At 32.5% G+C, this 17,931-nt stretch overlaps 1 protein-coding gene across 10 annotated transcripts in view; it reads left to right on the forward strand.

Moving 5' to 3' along the window:
• The window catches only part of ppfibp2b (PPFIA binding protein 2b), a 94,839-nt gene that overhangs the window by 31,714 nt on the left and 45,194 nt on the right, over window positions 1-17,931 (forward strand). For 8 of the 10 annotated variants that reach the window (XM_073831307.1, XM_073831311.1, XM_073831310.1 and 5 more), the window contains exon 3: window positions 4,624-4,829. In XM_073831307.1, the coding sequence (XP_073687408.1) occupies window positions 4,624-4,829 (206 nt within the window). Of the gene's footprint in view, window positions 1-4,623; window positions 4,830-15,490; window positions 15,607-17,931 lie in introns of those variants that run through there. The other 2 variants (XM_073831314.1, XM_073831316.1) reach the window with 1 other exon arrangement.

Raw genomic sequence — 17,931 nt, forward strand, 5'->3', positions numbered from 1 at the left:
CAAGAGTTTTTGAGTATGTTAAGGCCCCCAAAAGTGCCCCAACGGTTGAAAAAAAATAAAAAAAAAAAAAAAAAAAATAAGAACCCTTAGAAGAACAATAGGGCCTTCGCCCTTTTGGGCTCGGGCCCTAAATATTCCACTGTTTTTCTTTAGACAACATTTTTATTTTATTTTATTTTATTTTATTTTATTTTATTTTATTTTATTTTATTTTATTTTATTTTATTTTATTTTATTTATTTTATTTTATTTTATTAGAAAAGTTCTTGCCAAACAGAGGTAAAGCTTGCATAGTTTTTTAAAATTTTATTATTTTAATTTAATTTTGTTTTGTTTTGTTTTGTTTTGTTTTGTTTTGTTTTGTTTTATTTTTAATGATCAAAACCTAATGGATATTTGTACTAAGTAGCACAGCAAGAATTGAATTGAATTTTATTTTATTTTATTTTATTTTATTTTATTTTATTTTGTTTTGTTTTGTTTTGTTTTGTTTTGTTTTGTTTTGTTTTGTTTTATTTTATTTTTGATTTGATTTGATTTGATTTTATAAGAAAAGTGCTTGCCAAACAGAGGTAAAGCTTGCATAGTTTTTTTTTTAATTTTATTATTTTAATTTAATTTTGTTTTGTTTTGTTTTGTTTTGTTTTGTTTTGTTTTGTTTTGTTTTGTTTTATTTTATTTTATTTTTATTTTATTTTATTTTATTTTAATGATCAAAACTTAATGGATATTTGTACTAAGTAGCACAGCAAGAATTGAATTGAATTGAATTGAATTGATTTTTATTTTATATTATTTATTTTATTTATTTTATTTATTTATTTATTTTTATTTTTTTATTTATTTTTATTTTATTTTTATTTTATTTTTTTATTTTATGTTATTTTAATTTATTTTTGAGTTTATTTGATTTTTTATTTTTATAAGAAAAGTGCTTGCCAAACAGAGGTAAAGCTTGCATAGTTTTTATAATTTTATTATTTTAATTTAATTATATTTTATTTTTAATGATCAAAACCTAATGGATATTTGTACTAAGTAGCACAACAAGAATTTTATTTTATTTTATTTTATTTTATTTTATTTTATTTTATTTTATTTTATTTTGTTTTGTTTTGTTTTGTTTTGTTTTATTTTTGATTTGATATGATTTGATTTGATTTTATAAGAAAAGTGCTTGCCAAACAGAGGTAAAGCTTGCATAGTTTTTTTTAAATTGTATTATTTTAATTTAATTTTGTTTTATTTTATTTTATTTTATTTTATTTTATTTTAATGATCAAAACTTAATGGATATTTGTACTAAGTAGCACAGCAAGAATTGAATTGAATTGAATTGAATTGATTTTTATTTTATTTATTTTATTTTATTTATTTTTTTATTTTATTTTAATTTTTATTTTATTTTATGTTATTTTAATTTATTTTTGAGTTTATTTGATTTTTTATTTTTTATTTTTAAAAGAAAAATGCTTGCCAAACAGAGGTAAAGCTTGCATAGTTTTTATAATTTTATTATTTTAATTTAATTATATTTTATTTTTAATGATCAAAACCTAATGGATATTTGTACTAAGTAGCACAACAAGAATTTTATTTTATTTTATTTTATTTTATTTTATTTTATTTTAAATAAAAGTGCTTGCCAAACAGAGGTAAAGCATGCATAGTTTTTTTTAAATTATTTTATTTTATTTTATTTTATTTTTAAAGGAAACTGCTTGCCAAAAAGAGGTAAAGTTTGAATGAATTTGAATTTTAAGTTTAGTTATATTAAAATTATTATAATTTAGTTATAGTAAAATGATGCATTCAAACATTTATTGTTATGAAAGTGTTTTTATTTTATTTATTTTATTTTGAAATAATTTAATTTAATTATTTAATTTATTTAATTTATCAAAACATAATGGATATTTGTGATAAGTAGCAGAACAAGAATAAATTGTTTTTTTTTGTTTTGTTTTGTTTTTTTAGTACTTCCAGTATTTTATTTTATTTATTTTGGATGATCAAAACCTAATGGGTGTTTGTGAAAAGTAGCAAAGCAAGAATAAATATTCCACTCTGTTTTTCATTTAGATAACAGCATTTTATTTTATTTTATTTTGATGGATATTTGTGATAAGTAGCATAGCAAAAATATATTTTTTATTTTATTTCAGATTACTCAGATAACAAACAGAGGTAAAGCTTACATAGTTTTTTTTTAATTTATTTAATTATTTATTTATTTTTTATGGATATTTGTGATAAGTAGCAGAGCATACATTTTATTTTATTTTATTTTATTTTGGATTACCAAAACAGTGTATATTTGTGATAGTGTATGTACGTACTAAATGTTAGAAAATAAATAATATGAAATAATCTTTTTAATTATACTAAACTATTTTATTGATTCTTTTCAGTATCCTCCGTGTTGGATGTATTTTATTATTTTATTTAATTGAGCCGGTACTTGATGACGTTTATTTAATATATAAACCATTTTATTGAATTACAGTTCAAATATAATGAGATATGTTAACATAATGTAAACTTATTCTCACTGTGATATTAGATTGCATACCACACATGGTCTATTAGCTGAGTAGTCCTGCAAGTCATGAGTTATAATTGTCCTGAATGAAAGTTGCATGTGCCAAATATTACACATTCAGGTCTTCAAATAGCACAGGCTTATAAATCAATTGCTTATTAATTTAAGTCATTGAAAACCAATGATGTTTAGTAATCAGATGTCATACCATGAGGCTAATCCTGGATCTAGACTTGATGAGTGTCTGGCTCTGTGTCTTAAGAATAGGAGGGTGTGATAAGAGCTGACCACAGGCATGTTGTGTCTCTTTGGCTGTGCTGTGTCAACTGACTCATGACAATGAAGAGGTCTTGTTCTAATAAGAGTTGATCAAGGTTCTTGAAATGCCTCCACCTGCTGGTGACACTTGGAACTTCTCACAATAAAGATGATCCAACAACTATTCTAGCTTTATATGTGATTAATACACTTTCCACTTTCCAGTAGTTATTGTGTTATTTCAGATGATTTTTGATTATCAAAACTTAAGGGATATTGAGCAAGAATAAATATTCCACTCTGTCTATTGTTTTTTTTTTTTTTTCTCCAAATAATGTAATGGATATTTGTGATAAGTAGCAGTGTAACAGTAAATAAATATTCCAATATGTTAGTTTTTTTAGATAATTTCCAATAGTTTAATTTTATTTATTTATTTATTTATTTTAAATTTTTTTTTTGATTATCAAAATTAATTGTTTTGTGATACGTAGCAGAGCAAGAATACATTTTCCACTCTGTTTTTATTATTTATTTATTTTTGGGATTATCAAAACCTAATTAATTTTTGTCATAAGTAGCAGAGCAAGAATAAATATTCCACTCTGTTTTTATTTTATATTTTATTTTTTTAATTATTTATTTTATTTTATTTGATCAAAACGTAATTCATTTTTGTGATAAGTAACAGAGCAAGAATAAATATTCCTCTTTGTTATATTTTATTTTATATTTTATTATATTTATTTTTTGGATTATCAAAACATAATGAATTTTTGTGATAAGTAGCAGAGCAAGAATAAGTATTCCACTCTGTTTTTATTTTATATTGGATTTATTTATTTATTTTTGGATTATCAAATTGTAATGAATTTTTGTGATAAGTAGCAGAGCAAGAATAAATATTCAGCTATGTTGAGTTTTTATTATTATTATTATTATTTTACAGCTGAAATTGCATTGTTAGGGTATCCCTTAATGCACAGCTTCTTTTAGTATCTGGGACAACACCCCCACCCCTTCATTAAAGCAACCAATGAGGTCATTTCATGCCTTCAGTCAAGCAAACCACTTGCGCCTGAATGCACAAATTATGCATTTGTATAAACAGATACGTACATTCATCTCACATTCTTTGCATGCATACACAAAGCATTTCTTTGCATTGTTCTCAGCACTCTTAAACTCTACTTTAGTCCACCAACGTACCTTCTTTGAAATTACATATGGAAACAATACAAATCTAACATTAACAAGACACGTAAACGAAATGAAAATTCTGTTACATTCTTGCAATTGCATAAGTTATAAAACTGCCCCCACGGCCCTAATCCAATGTCAACTGTGTGTCTCTTTGTTCTAATTGTTGATTCTGGCATTCAGAAATGGAACGATGTCATCATACACTTTAAAAGTGTTATAGAATCCCGATGGTTTCCAGATGTTCCTGTAAATTAGTTTCATCTCATTCCATAGTATCCAGATGGGGACGGCTGGAACTGTTGTGCTAGATGATGGAGACGACACGTGGCTGCAGTGGTGTGGGTGATGATGGTTAATATGATGTGATGAAGTATGACATGGCGTGATGGTGCCTCTCCCCTGCTCTCTTTCTGTTTGTTTTTGCCCTATTTATACCATAGATCCCATCATTTGTCATCCTTTTTGCTACCGTGATACAATAAAATATATGACAAGAAAAAATGGATTTTAAAAATGTGCCAGATTCGAACCTGTGTTTCCCATATTAGAGTATGACCACTAAGCCAAGGGTCTAACCTCTCCTAAATTTTATTTAGTCCATCTTGTGTTTCTATCCGCAGGTTCCAAGGCTGTGGTGGAGTTCAGTAATGGCCTCTATGATCTGGGTTCTCCCGTGAGCGCCGGGCCACTGCCGGTTCTCCAGCTGGCTGAGGAACTGAGACTGGCACTGGAGCTGCAGGCCAGGGACGAGGATCGCAACTCACTGCGCTCCCAGCTGCCCTGCACCACCGCACAGACCCTTATGGAGTGGCTGGAGAAAGGATCGGTGAGGCACTTAAAATTAAAAGCCTATAAAACGATTGTGAATTTCAGAAACAATGGTCAGTTTTTATATAGGTTGATAATTCCCTTTTATTATGCCTCTTTTTACAAAATGCAATATGAGTCTCAGGTACCCCCAGAATGTGTCTGTGAAGTTTTAACTCAAAATATCCCACAGATCATTTACTATATAATTTTGAAAATACCTATTTTGAGTGGAAGCAGAAACACACTGTTTTTGTGCATGTTTCTTTAAATGCAAATGAGCTGCTGCTCCCCGCCCCCTTTTCCAGAATAGAGCTGTACCTTCACAGCTGGTACCTCCTATACTCTGCTAAAAACATCGGTTTGGTTTTGATTATCATGTCTGCGGCGCTGAAATCATGCATTTTAAACCATATTAGTTTAACCCTTGTGCAACCTTATGGACATTTTTGTCCATTTCAGTTTTGTTTTTTGTTATAAGTGTGCCTGTGTTAATGCCAACTGCATACATTTTGGCTCAGGTGTTTATTTTTATTGAAATTTTAATATTTCACCCTCATTTCCTTCAGAAAATCAATTTTACCCTCCGTAAAAAAAATACTCACACTCAGGACCTTAAGGACAAAAATGTCCACAGTGAAACCCATTAAAACTGCAATTTTTAACCCAGGGCCTTTGGCTATAAAATGATGCAATATTTGCTAATAGGCATTCATTCTATCGGCAAGGCTTCAAATTTTAAATTTTTACCATTTTTTACTAGATTGCGCCATGTTTTCAAATTTGGCATATACATTTATTTATTTTTTAAATCTAACACTACATAAAACTATAAATGCCTCAAAGTTAATGTTGTTGTTCTTCACTGACACACCCAAGAATCTAATAAGCAAAGGAAAAAAATTCTGCTTAGCATTTAGTATATGGAAATTACCACTATTTTAAATTTTTTCATAAAAAAACACATGTGGCATTATGCAAACAAACCAGCATTTAAAGGGTTACAATTCTGAAAATTAATGAATGTTTGGTATCTATGGATAGAACAGATGCTGGTTAAAAAATCAACATCAGTGAAAGTATTAATAAAAATATTAATAGATCATATTTTTATGACAGTTTTTGCACCTATGTGTAACTTTTTTTGACGCACAAGGGTTAAACTTCTGATAAAGGGTTTTCTGAGCGCACACATCCAAAGCATGCCAACAGAAAGCAGTTGTCAGACGGCAATACTAAACTAAGTTCTCTTTCGTGTCTTATTGCACTTAAACTGTCAAATACACACAAGTTTATGTTAAAAACACACAGGAGTTACAAAAACAGTTGGTTATGTCTGTGCAGGTAAACAGCTGGGAAAGAAATTGCATGTTTCTATTAGATCTGTGTGGCAGCAGCGTAATATACAGTAAATAAATCCACTGTTTTCTTGTTTCCTCTGAGGCTAGGACTCTAAATAGTGTTCTGTGCTCGTCTGTGCAGCCAAAGACAGAACAGTTAACATGCTTTGCTTGAACTTTTGCCGTGGCGTTAGTACTGGTACACTGTTGTCATTTGCGAAAACAAAATGGTGGAGCCATGGGTGAAAACTTGCAAATGAAGTAGTGGCAATAATATAATATTCCCCTGTCTATGTCTTGGGGGTAGCGAAATTTGAGAGGCTTGTTTTTTCACATGCTTGCAGAGAAGGCTTACCAAAACAAAGTTACTGGGTTGTCCTTTCTTACATTTTCTGGCTTTGTAGATGCACTGGGGACCAGTTTATAGCACTTAAACATGGAAAAACTGAGATTTTCATTATATGTCTCCTTTAACATTTGTTCTCCTTCTAACTCAAGTCAGCTCATTCACCTTAACTAACTCATGAGCAAACATTATATTTGGAGGTTTGATGTTTAATGCGTCTCTGTTTAGTCTGGTGCCATCTTGAAGTTTTCAGTCAGCATTTGGATAGTGTTTTCTTTATGTAAATATTTACGCAACATTCAGTGATACAGATGTTAACATGTTTCTCCGATGATAATTGAACATTTTTCATGTTGTGTTTGTCATGTTTTGGAAACAAAACATTTTTAATGTAAATGTGGTTACATGATTATAAGCAGAGTAAAAAAAGACCCTCCAAGTGTTAGGCTAGTCTTAAAGGGACAGTTCATCCATCAATTGTTTTCTCACCCTCCTTTTTGTTACAAACCTGTATGACTTTGTTTCTTCAGTGAAACACAAAAGTAGAATAAAAATGGCAAAGATAAAACTTAAAAGGATAGTTCACCCAAAAATAAAAATTACCTCATTATTTATTTGTCCTCAAGCCATCTTAGATGTATATGATTTTCTTCTTTCAGACAAATACAGTCGGAGTGATATTAAAAAATGTCCTGGCTCTTCCAAGCTTTACAATAACAGTGATTGGCTGTTGATGTTTTGAAGTCCAATAAAATGCATCAATCCATCATAAAAAGTACTCCACATGGCTCCGGGTGGTTAATAAAGGCCTTCTGAAGTGAATCAGTGAGAATTGATGAATGCAGAAGCACAGTGGAGAGAACAAAACAAAAGTTCATGAATTAGAAGTAAAATATAGAGTTGAATAGAAAAATGTTGGAGAGTTTCAATATAAGCCAAGAGGAGACTGGTTTTCCTTTGCTGTAAACAAAACTAGGTTACACTTAGTTAAACTTGGTTACACAGAGCTTACACTACGCCTGCGTCCCTTAGTCATCCGCTGGAATGCCACAAAATTAACCCCCTGGAGTCATGTGGAGTATTTTTCATGATGGATTGATGCACTTTTTTGGGCTTCAAAACTTAACACCCATTCACTGCCATTCAAAATAGCCAGGACATTTTTTTATATATTTATAAATCTGATTGTATCAGTCTGAAAGAAGAAAGTCATATACATCTAGGATGGCTTGAGGGTGAGTAAATCATGGGGTTATTTTCATTTTTGGGTGAACTTTCCCTTTAAGGGTCTCAAGGTCACAACTGTGGATCTAATTGATTAATTTATTTTAAGAAATCTGACTTTTAAGACTTTTTTAACCGATCTGTGTGTTTTAAAAAAAGAGCTGCTTGATGAATCTTTGAAAATTTTCCTTTTGCATTCCAATGAAAAAATAACAGCTTACAGGGTTGAAACAACATGAGTAAATAATGATAATTACGATAATTTATAGTTTTGAGTGAAGCATATCTTTAAGTGCAGACTCTTGCCTAACGCAGGGTCTTTTCTCATGTGTCCCAGAGGCAGTTTCTGGCCCAGCATTTGAGTGCGTATGTGTGTATGTTGCTTGGATGTTTTTAAAAGAGTTCGGATCCCCTCTGAGACATTGATAGGGCTGTGCTTCCTGCCTCTCTCCCTCTCTTCCCTCATATCCCTCTCTCCACGCAGTCACTCTCTCCTTTCTCTTTACTCTTTTGCTCTGCATTATAAACAATCTGCGATCTGATCACCTTTAGCTTGGCTTCATCTCCTATAGGGTAAGTCTGCAGCTGGCAGCTCAGCTGACAGCTTATACTACTAGATTATATTGTTGATCTGTAAACTGACAATGCATGAGTACTTGCTCTCTCAGAATAGTGTTTTTACTTGTTTTGGTGGTATTTGTTATTGGCAAAAACGGTCACAAGATTAATTTGAGCAGTTATTTGTGTATCCTGATGGAAATACTTGCACATGATTCTCATCAGTAGCCTGTGGTGATTTCTTGCTCAGTGACCATAGAAAATCTCAGACAGTGAAAGAGAGCTAACCTGTTGGCGGAGCTCAAGGATCAATCAAGGGTCGTGTTTTTGCAAGGATCTGACCATACTTTGCTTACATTAAAGGCCCTGATATACTTAAAGCAGAGTTGAAGAACAAACTACTGTCACATCATTTTGATTAAAATAAGGCCAAAATGATGTTAGTTTGAAAAAGTATGTTTCAGCTGGTAAACATCTTCAAACTAGTTGCCTTCTTTGACATGGAAATCCTGTCTGGTTTATTTCTTGTATTTGGTCCATCGACGCTTACACTGTTTCATGTTTAATACTGTAAAGCTGCTTACTTTAAAGCAGCCTGTTGTATTAAAGGGATAGTTACCCCATGATTTACTCACCCTTAAGTCATCCTAGGTGTATATGACTTTCTTCTTTCAGATGAATACAGTCTGAGTTATATTAAAAAATGTCCTGGCTCTTTCAAACTTTATAATGGCAGTGAATGGCTGTTGAGATTCAATAGTCCAATAAAGTGCACCCATCCATCATAAAAAGTGATCCACATGGTTTTAGGGGGTTAATAAATGCCTTCTGAAGTGAATCGATGCATTTGTGTATGAAAAACATACATATTCAGGGCTCTGAGCTTACTTTTCTTTTTAGGAGCACAATTTAGGAGCAAGGTCAAAATTTTAGGAACACTTCTTATCAGTAATGAAAAAATCAGATAAAAAATTTGCCTTCCCATTGCGAGGTGATATTTGACTCCTTAAAGTGATTTTGTTTTTACCTTGGTAATGGCATTTTTGGCAACTTTATTAAAAGTATGTCATCTTTTATTTCAAATTTAAAAAAAATATATATATATATATATGTATATATATGTGTGTATATATATATATATATATATATTTAAATTTCTAATTGAAACAACAGAATAAGAACAAGTAGAATAAGTATAAGTTACGAATCAAATGAAATCAGTATTAACAAAATTTAGTTGTACTACAGAGGTGGCACAGAAGAGCAAACGTGGCTTGTAGGTGTATTTTCATATGTTTAATGAGGCTTGTGTGGCATGAGTGCAACCAAATTCATAAATTCATGTTGAGATTGATGTTTTAAATATAACATTTTGAATACAGAACTATTAAATGATTTAAATAACTGAAAAGATACTTTAAAAATGAACCCAAATCTGCCAGTAGGTGGCGGCAAGTCACTGATGTTATTGCTGAATCATATCATTCATTTGATTCATTCGAATGGCTGATTCATTCAGGAATAAAACAAGTCTTTCACTAGATTAGTTTAAAACCGCATGTTCATTCATAAACGAAACAACGCAGTGTTTGAATGGACATGCGCAGCAGCTCAATTGTGACTTGTTTCAGACTATTTTTGACGACGAAATAGAGCAAAATCAGGCAATAGTGTTATAGTCAGACAATGTAAGTCGCTTAATATTAACTTTTTGTTTATTGAACTGTTGTATTAAATAAATATCTCATTTACAAACTCCCTTAAAATCACTCATCTTAGTTCATTGCGATCTCACAAAGTTCTGTTATAATCAACAAAGCTCTATACTGCACAATGAATCTCTTATTTACACGCTCTCTACACTTTTTTATGAAAGGATTTGTGAGATATGTTTGTGATACATTACTCAACGTTGCAAAAACCTTTGAAGCTACCCTCAGAACAAACACAAATATGCTGATAGGGTCAGTCGCACATGCTGCTCCTAAATATCGTTTCATAGTCGCACGCATTAGTTTTCAGATGCAAATGTGACTGAAATGGTCAAACTGTAGAGGCCTGATATTTAAAACTTTATAAATCATAATCTCTAGCTTCCGCTAACTGTCGTACATGCATTCACGAGAGAGTGGCGTTCCAGCGGATGATGTAGGATGTATTTTTCTCACACAAACGCATTGATTCACTTCAGAAGGCTTTTATTAACCCCCTGGAGCTGTGTGGAGTACTTTTTATGATGGACGGAAGCCCTTAATTGGATTTCAAAATCTCAACACCCATTCACTGCCATTATAAAGCTTGGAAAAGTCATGACATTTTTTTTATATAACTCCGATTGTTTTCGTATGAAAGCTGAAAAATCCGCAGGGTCCTTCTACAACACAGCAGTCCTGTGAGCTGTGTCTATGAGCAGGATCAAAAACACTCATACTTCCTAATTACAGCCGGCAAAAACATTGCAGGAAATGCGATCAAGTCCCGATAGTGAGCCGTTCACATTAAAGGAGCCGCATTACGCTTTGTTCTTAGACGCTGTATCTGGCCCGTGTTTACATGCACATGAGGAATGTTTGTGGCAGCTGCAGAAACGAGATAAGAGAGGTTGTTCATCTCATGACCTGACCTGAGACCGGTCTGTAGGTAGAGCGTGTCTGTTTGATAGTATTTAAATATGTCTACTCTTGTTTGTGTATGCGTGTGCACGTGTGTCTGGTGTGTTTCCAGCTCCGCAGCTGTCAGGATCAGAGCCTTTGCCAGGTGCAGCTGAACTCTCAAAGCTCTGGATAAGTTGCGTGCTACGCTAATAAGACACAATCGTCTGTGCTTGATCTCAGGGTGGAACCTTTAATAAAGCTTGATAACTGACATAATCACAGCCTGCTTTAGAAGAATATGTGTTTTTGAAGTCTTAGCATGGAAAAGGAATACACCAAAAGACAAAAATAGTGTAATTTGTTGACTTCATCTGTAGGCCTTTAACAGTTTTGACATCTGTCCCCTTGGGTGACTGTATCCCCACTGCTCTGCGTAGTACACAAAACTCCCTATGACGCAAACAGGAAATGCTCTAAGTGAGGGAATACTAGAAAAGGGTGTAATGGGGACGGTGTGGTGTATTGGCCGAAACTGAGGCCTGGTAACCATCACAAGTCCCATACTGAATGTTTTAGCATTTTGTAATTTTGCACTTAATTGAGGGAAAACATGTGGATGGTTAACTTTTTACCCAACATCATGTTGCTCTAAAGCTGTAGAATTGTCTTCCATGAAACACAAAAGTGAATTTGTAAAAAATACTGTAATTTGTTTTACTTTTTACTGTATTTCAGGTCTACTGAAGCCGTATGATAGCTTTATGACAAACAGGCTGAAATGTAACTGTTTACTATCACTCAGTCCACACAAGCTCTTTTTGGCATGTTTATGAGCGAGCCTGGTTTTTTTTGGTCGTCCACGACAAATTCGGTCAATATCGGTCCTGCTAGGTGGAATTTTACAATGGAGGAAATGTTTGTGGAGCTATGACTATAAAAGTCTTGCATTTATGATTTCCTCGAGGAACTACCGCGACAACCTGGTCTCATGACTACAATGGCGTTTTATTGCGAGAAATTACGAGAATAAAGTCGAAATATTACGAGAATAAAGTCAAAATGTTTTGAGAATAAAGTCAAAATATTTTGAGAATAAAGTCAAAATGTTTCAAGAATAAAGTCAAAATTATGAGAATAAAACCGAAATGTTTTAAGAATAAAGTCGAAATTTTGAAAATTAAGTCTAAATGTTTCAAGAATAAAGTCAAAATGTTTTGAGAATAAGGTCGAAATTACGAGAATAAAGTCTAAATGTTTCAATAATAAAGTCAAAATGTTTCGAGAATAAAGTCAAAATGTTTCAAGAATAAAGTCAAAATTATGAGAATAAAACCGAAATGTTTTAAGAATAAAGTCGAAATTTTGAGAATTAAGTCTAAATGTTTCAAGAATAAAGTCAAAATGTTTTGAGAATAAGGTCGAAATTACGAGAATAAGTCAAAATGTTTCAAGAATAAAGTCAAAATGTTTCAAGAATAAAGTCAAAATTCTGAGAATAAAACCGAAATGTTTTAAGAATAAAGTCTAAAATGTTTCAAGAATAAAGTCAAAATGTTTCAAGAATAAAGTCAAAATGTTTCAAGAATAAAGTCAAATGTTCGAGAATAAAGTCAAAATGTTTTAATAATAAAGTCAATATGTTTTGAGAATAAAGTCAAAATGTTTCAAGAATAAAGTCAAAATGTTCGAGAATAAAGTCAAAATGTTTTAATAATAAAGTCAATATGTTTTGAGAATAAAGTCAAAATGTTTAAAGAAATAAAGTCAAAATTATGAGAATAAAACCGAAATGTTTTAAGAATAAAGTCAAAATGTTTCAAGAATAAAGTCAAAATGTTTCAAGAATAAAGTCAAAATGTTCGAGAATTAAGTCTAAATGTTTCAAGAATAAAGTCAAAATGTTTGAGAATAAAGTCAAAATGTTTGAGAATAAAGTCAAAATGTTCGAGAATAAAGTCAAAATTCTGAGAATAAAACCGAAATGTTTTAAGAATAAAGTCAAAATTCTGAGAAAAAAACCGAAATGTTTCAAGAATAAAGTCAAAATGTTTCAAGAATAAAGTCAAAATGTTTTGAGAATAAAGTCAAAATGTTTTGAGAATAAAGTCGAAATGTTTTGAGAGTAATGTCGTAACCGAAAAGATGACTGATTTACACGCCGCTTAACCTGAGGCAAATATAGAAATCTATCACGGCACATTAAAGAGCGTAATTTGTACGAATTCATTCTTGTAATTTTGACTTTATTCTCAAAATATTTTGACTTTATTCTAGATATATTTCGACTTTATTCTCATAATTTTGACTTTATTCTCAAAATATTAAGAATTTAATCGTAATCTTGAATTTTTTTTTTTACATGGCACTAAAACGGTTTCGTACATAATGGAAATGTACATGTGGGAAATGTTTCAGCTGTTTTCCCTTTATTCTCGTAATATTTATACTTTATTCTCGGAATTTTGACTTTATTCTCAAAATATTAAGAACTTAATCGTAATCTTGAATTTTTTTTTATGTGGCACTAAAACACCATCGTACATGATGAAAATGTACATGTGGAAAAGATTTCGCGAGATGAGAAACGAGATGGCGCTAAAAGAGTCTTCAACAGATGTGAACGTACATATGCTATGTTTAATGTGACGTTGGTTTTGTAGGTGTCACCGCAGTTCTGACTTGAAATGTCTGTTGTGTGGCGCTGTAACTCTAATGCTCCTTGACGTTTTATAATACCGTACCATCTGCACTACACCTAAACCTGTCCGATAGTATGAACAAAAGCCAATGTGCAGTAAAAATGCAATCACAAGCATGCTGTTTTAGCTCTCATCTTTCAGCTCTTTCATTGTGAGTCAAGTCCAATTTCGTATATCGATGACAGCGGGCATGTCATTGAAGACGGCAAGCGATGAATGTTCAGGTAGCAAAAACGCGTCATCTGACACAGTGACTGTCGTAACCGACAAAAAAATGTGTAGTCTGAACCACCTATAACAATGTCTGATTTGTGAATGGAACGTTTTTTTGATTCAGATCTTTTTAATGATATGAATCATTTCACAAATCCTCTCTGAATGATTCGTCCACAAATTAGACTAATTCTTGACTCACTAGACCGAAACTTAATAGAGCAAACAGACAAGTTTTATCATCACTGTAAAAATATCCTGTTAAATTTACAGTATAGAAATTCATAAAAATATGGCGACAATGTTTTAGGTATTATGGGACAGCATTTTGGTGCCTATGGGTCCTTAATTGTATATTATGATATAATGACAGTGAAAAAAAATTTCACTAAATAACATAAAATGTAACATCTTTTCTCACTGAGGACGACTGAGGGACTCATATGCAACTGTTACAGAAGGTTCAAACGCTCACTGATGCTCCATAAGAAAAAACAATGAGTTAGAGTCAGGGAGTGAAAACTTTTGAACAGAATGAAGATGTGTAAATTTTTCTTATTTTGCTTACATATCATATTTTTTTTAATTCAGTACTGCCCTACAGAAGCTACAAAAGATACTTTTTGTTAAGTTTTAACCCCCCAGCTCTTAATTCATCGTTTTTCCTTGTTGTAAAAAGATGGATCTCAAAATCATACAGTCATTGTTGGAAAGGGTTCAAATACACAAAAATGCTGAAAAACCAAATAATTAGTGAGACCTGAAAATTTTTCTGAAGAACAGAATCATGAAATCCAGTCAATTTAGTGGGAATTCATGCAGTCGTCAATTACGTGTGATAGTGATACATTTCTTTAACACAGTTTTTTCTCATGTTCAAGTTAGTCACGCAAATTTGCCGCGCACACCAACAGAAAGATGCTTGGTTTGATGCGTCATACTACATTACAATTTGCTAACTACACTTAAATTAATTGTGAGTAAACAATCCCTTTAAGTAAGTTAATTAAATGATAGTATACAGCAGTTTGCATAGTGGCATGTAAACCTACAGGCCTGACAAGATGACAAGGTTATTATGTTCTTATCTAGTATTGAACAGACTGGTTTGTGCTCGTCAGTCCCTTCACAGTCTTCCCCTTGTGTTTGTCCACTAGGGAGACAACTAGACAGCGGGGTTGCTTGTAAAACTAAAAAGACACATAGAAATGAATGGATGTCTTCCACAGGAAACAGGGTCTATGGTCTAATGGGTTGCAGTCTTGAGTAAAAACAGATGGGGGAGCGCTGGAAGGCAGGGTGACTGTAAATGTCCCTCTTTCTCTCCCTAGCTGTGTTTAAACAGAGACACTGGCTTGTTTCGGTTCAGACTTGCATCGTAACTTAATTAGAGCTGCTGTCTCACACAGAGAAAAGATTACAAATATAGAGCCTTCAGCATTTAAAAGAGGGAGTTGAATGGAGCAAGTAACATCAGGGAGTGGAAGTTGTGGATTGATGTTTTGCGTCTGACACACACGCTGGACTTCTAAGTGTCTGGCTGGGCAGCAGATGTAGGGGGTCTCGGACAGACGTCTGGCTTTAGAAATGGGGTTTGTGCAGTTGCTTCAGCATGTTAAGAGCTCCTGTCTTTGGCAGCCAATATAAGGAGGAGGAGAAGGAGGAGGAGGCGACTCTGTAAAACAGGCAGACAGTCACTGAAACAGTGAGCTCAGATCTCAGCCAGCCACTGCAGTCGCTACTTTATTATAACGCCTCGAGATGGGCCTTCAGCATGGAGAAGGAAATTGACTTTTATAAGCATTTTACTTGGCTTAAAAAGGTAGGTTGAAATGTCTGCTCTGCTTTTCTACTATAAGTTATCCACTTTATGGATATTTTCCATTCAGCTTTTATTACTCACTGTTTTTTTTCTCTTTCATTTGAGAAGTTTATAATAAGAAAGGGACCATGAACAGTCAACCAGTCATCATTGAAAAATTTATTGTGGAATATTGATTTGAGTTGAACTATTTTACGAACGTAGCTGTATGTTATCTTAAATCTTCCGCCAGTAGGCCTAGAAATAAGACGAACACCATGATGATATTATAGTAATATTAATATTGAAGTCCTGATTTTCACAACAGTCGCTAAGTAAGATCCAAGATGGTGCTTTTGTTATTTTAGTATTGATGAGATACTTCTGTAGTTTCTATTAATATTTTGAATCAGTTTTCATTCTTATATTTTCCATTTCAATTTTTGCTAAATTAAGTTTTAATATAGTTTTATTTCAATTTTTGTTTCAGTTATTTTAGTGCAGCAAGTTAAACTACAGTAAGTGAAAATTGAAATGTTGATTGGGCAATAAGCTCAAATAAAACATGTGTAAGTTTATATATACACTTATATATACAAGATTTTTAATGTTTTTTTTAAGTCTCTTCTGCTCACCAAGCCTGCATTTGTTTGATCCAAAGTACAGCAAAAACAGTAAAATTTTGAAGTATTTTAGTATTTAAAATAACTGTTTTCTATTTAAATATATTTTAAAATGTAATTTATTCTTGTGATCAAAGCTACATTTTCAGCATCAAATACTTCAGTTTTCAGTGTCACATGATCCTTCAGAAAAAATGAGAAATTATAGAAATTAATACTTTTATTTAGCAAGGATGCTTTAAATTGATCCAAAGTGATGATAAAGACATTTATAATGTTACGTAAGATTTCTATTTCAGATAAATGCTGTTCTTCTGAACTTTCTATTCATCAAAGAAACCTGAAAAAAAATTTACTCAGCTGTTTTCAAAATAATAATAATAATAATAAATGTTTTTGAGCAGCAAATTAGAATATTACCATGATTTCTAAAGGATCGTGTGACTGGAGTAATGGTGCCAAAAATTCAGCTTTGAAATCACAGGAATAAATTATATTTTAAATTATATTCAAATAGAAAACAGATATTTTAAATAATAAAAATATTTCAGAATTTTACAGTAAATCTTACTGTTCAAAAACTTAATTTTATTTCAGTTAAGCATTAAGTTTATTTTTAGTTAACTATAATAACCCTAGACGGCGGTACGCTGCGATACGAGAGACGTGCAAGTAGTGGCGCTTTCAGTTACCCGGATGAGCAGACTAATATAGATTTTGGTTGGATTTGTGTAGAACTGTTTGTTGTTGTTCAAAACGTTGGGCTGTATTGTGTTGGATGTGTGCCGGGAGCTTGTGATTTGCAATAGTACAAAAGCGCTTTTTATCCTGTCCAGCTTCAATGATTCTGAGCTCATGCCCTTGAACACAAACAAAAACGCTTTCACTGACTAACACTTGAAACTTGGAGTAGTAAATCAAGCAGTAAAATTCAATTTAATGGTGGGGGTACGAACATCAACGTGCACACCTGTTCTTAAAGTGCAAGAGGCGTTGAAAAGCTTGCTTGCCACGGTTGATGTGGTTTACAAGGCATTGTGGGATCGTGGTAAGCCGGAGATGGGGCAGAATGTGTAACTTTGCAGGAAGGCTCACAATGTAAAACTCAACTAGCCATTACATTCCAAAGTAAGAAAGAAATTACAGTAATTATACTTCACAAGGTGTAACAGTATAAAATGCTGGTTTAGAAGAGGAATGGAACGCATTGCTGTGTTACAGGGAGGGGTTGTACTGTAAAACTCTTAATATTGTCATACATTCTTGGACAGTGGAGTAATAATGATCTCTGTAGTGTCTTCTGAAGTCGTTTCAGGCCTTTACAGTTCTGGGAACAAGCAGTGGGACATGAAAAGGGGGAAATTCCAGGGCTTGTGGGTTGTCTTGCTTATAAACATCTCTCTGGTGAGGTAATAAATTGAATTGGTGCTCTAGAGAGCATCATGAATCTTGCTGTTTGAACTCAGCGTTAAAAGGTTAGATTAGCTGTAGATCAGGACATGTGGTGGACCTCTGAAACGAGAAGACAGAGTTGTTTTCTGTGGGTTTGGGTTGAAAATTGATGTTCCAGTTGATGTTTACACAGTTTCCAGGTTAAATCTGAAGTGCAGTTTATACACTAGCACCACTGAATGGAAACAGTCGGTTCCGAAAGTAAAAATCCCATTCATTTTATCCATAAGGGGATTGATTTTAATGATAACTTATAAATCGTTAATGACAG

This window comes from Garra rufa, chromosome 25 (assembly GCF_049309525.1).
Source record: "Garra rufa chromosome 25, GarRuf1.0, whole genome shotgun sequence".
NCBI lineage: Eukaryota > Metazoa > Chordata > Actinopteri > Cypriniformes > Cyprinidae > Garra > Garra rufa.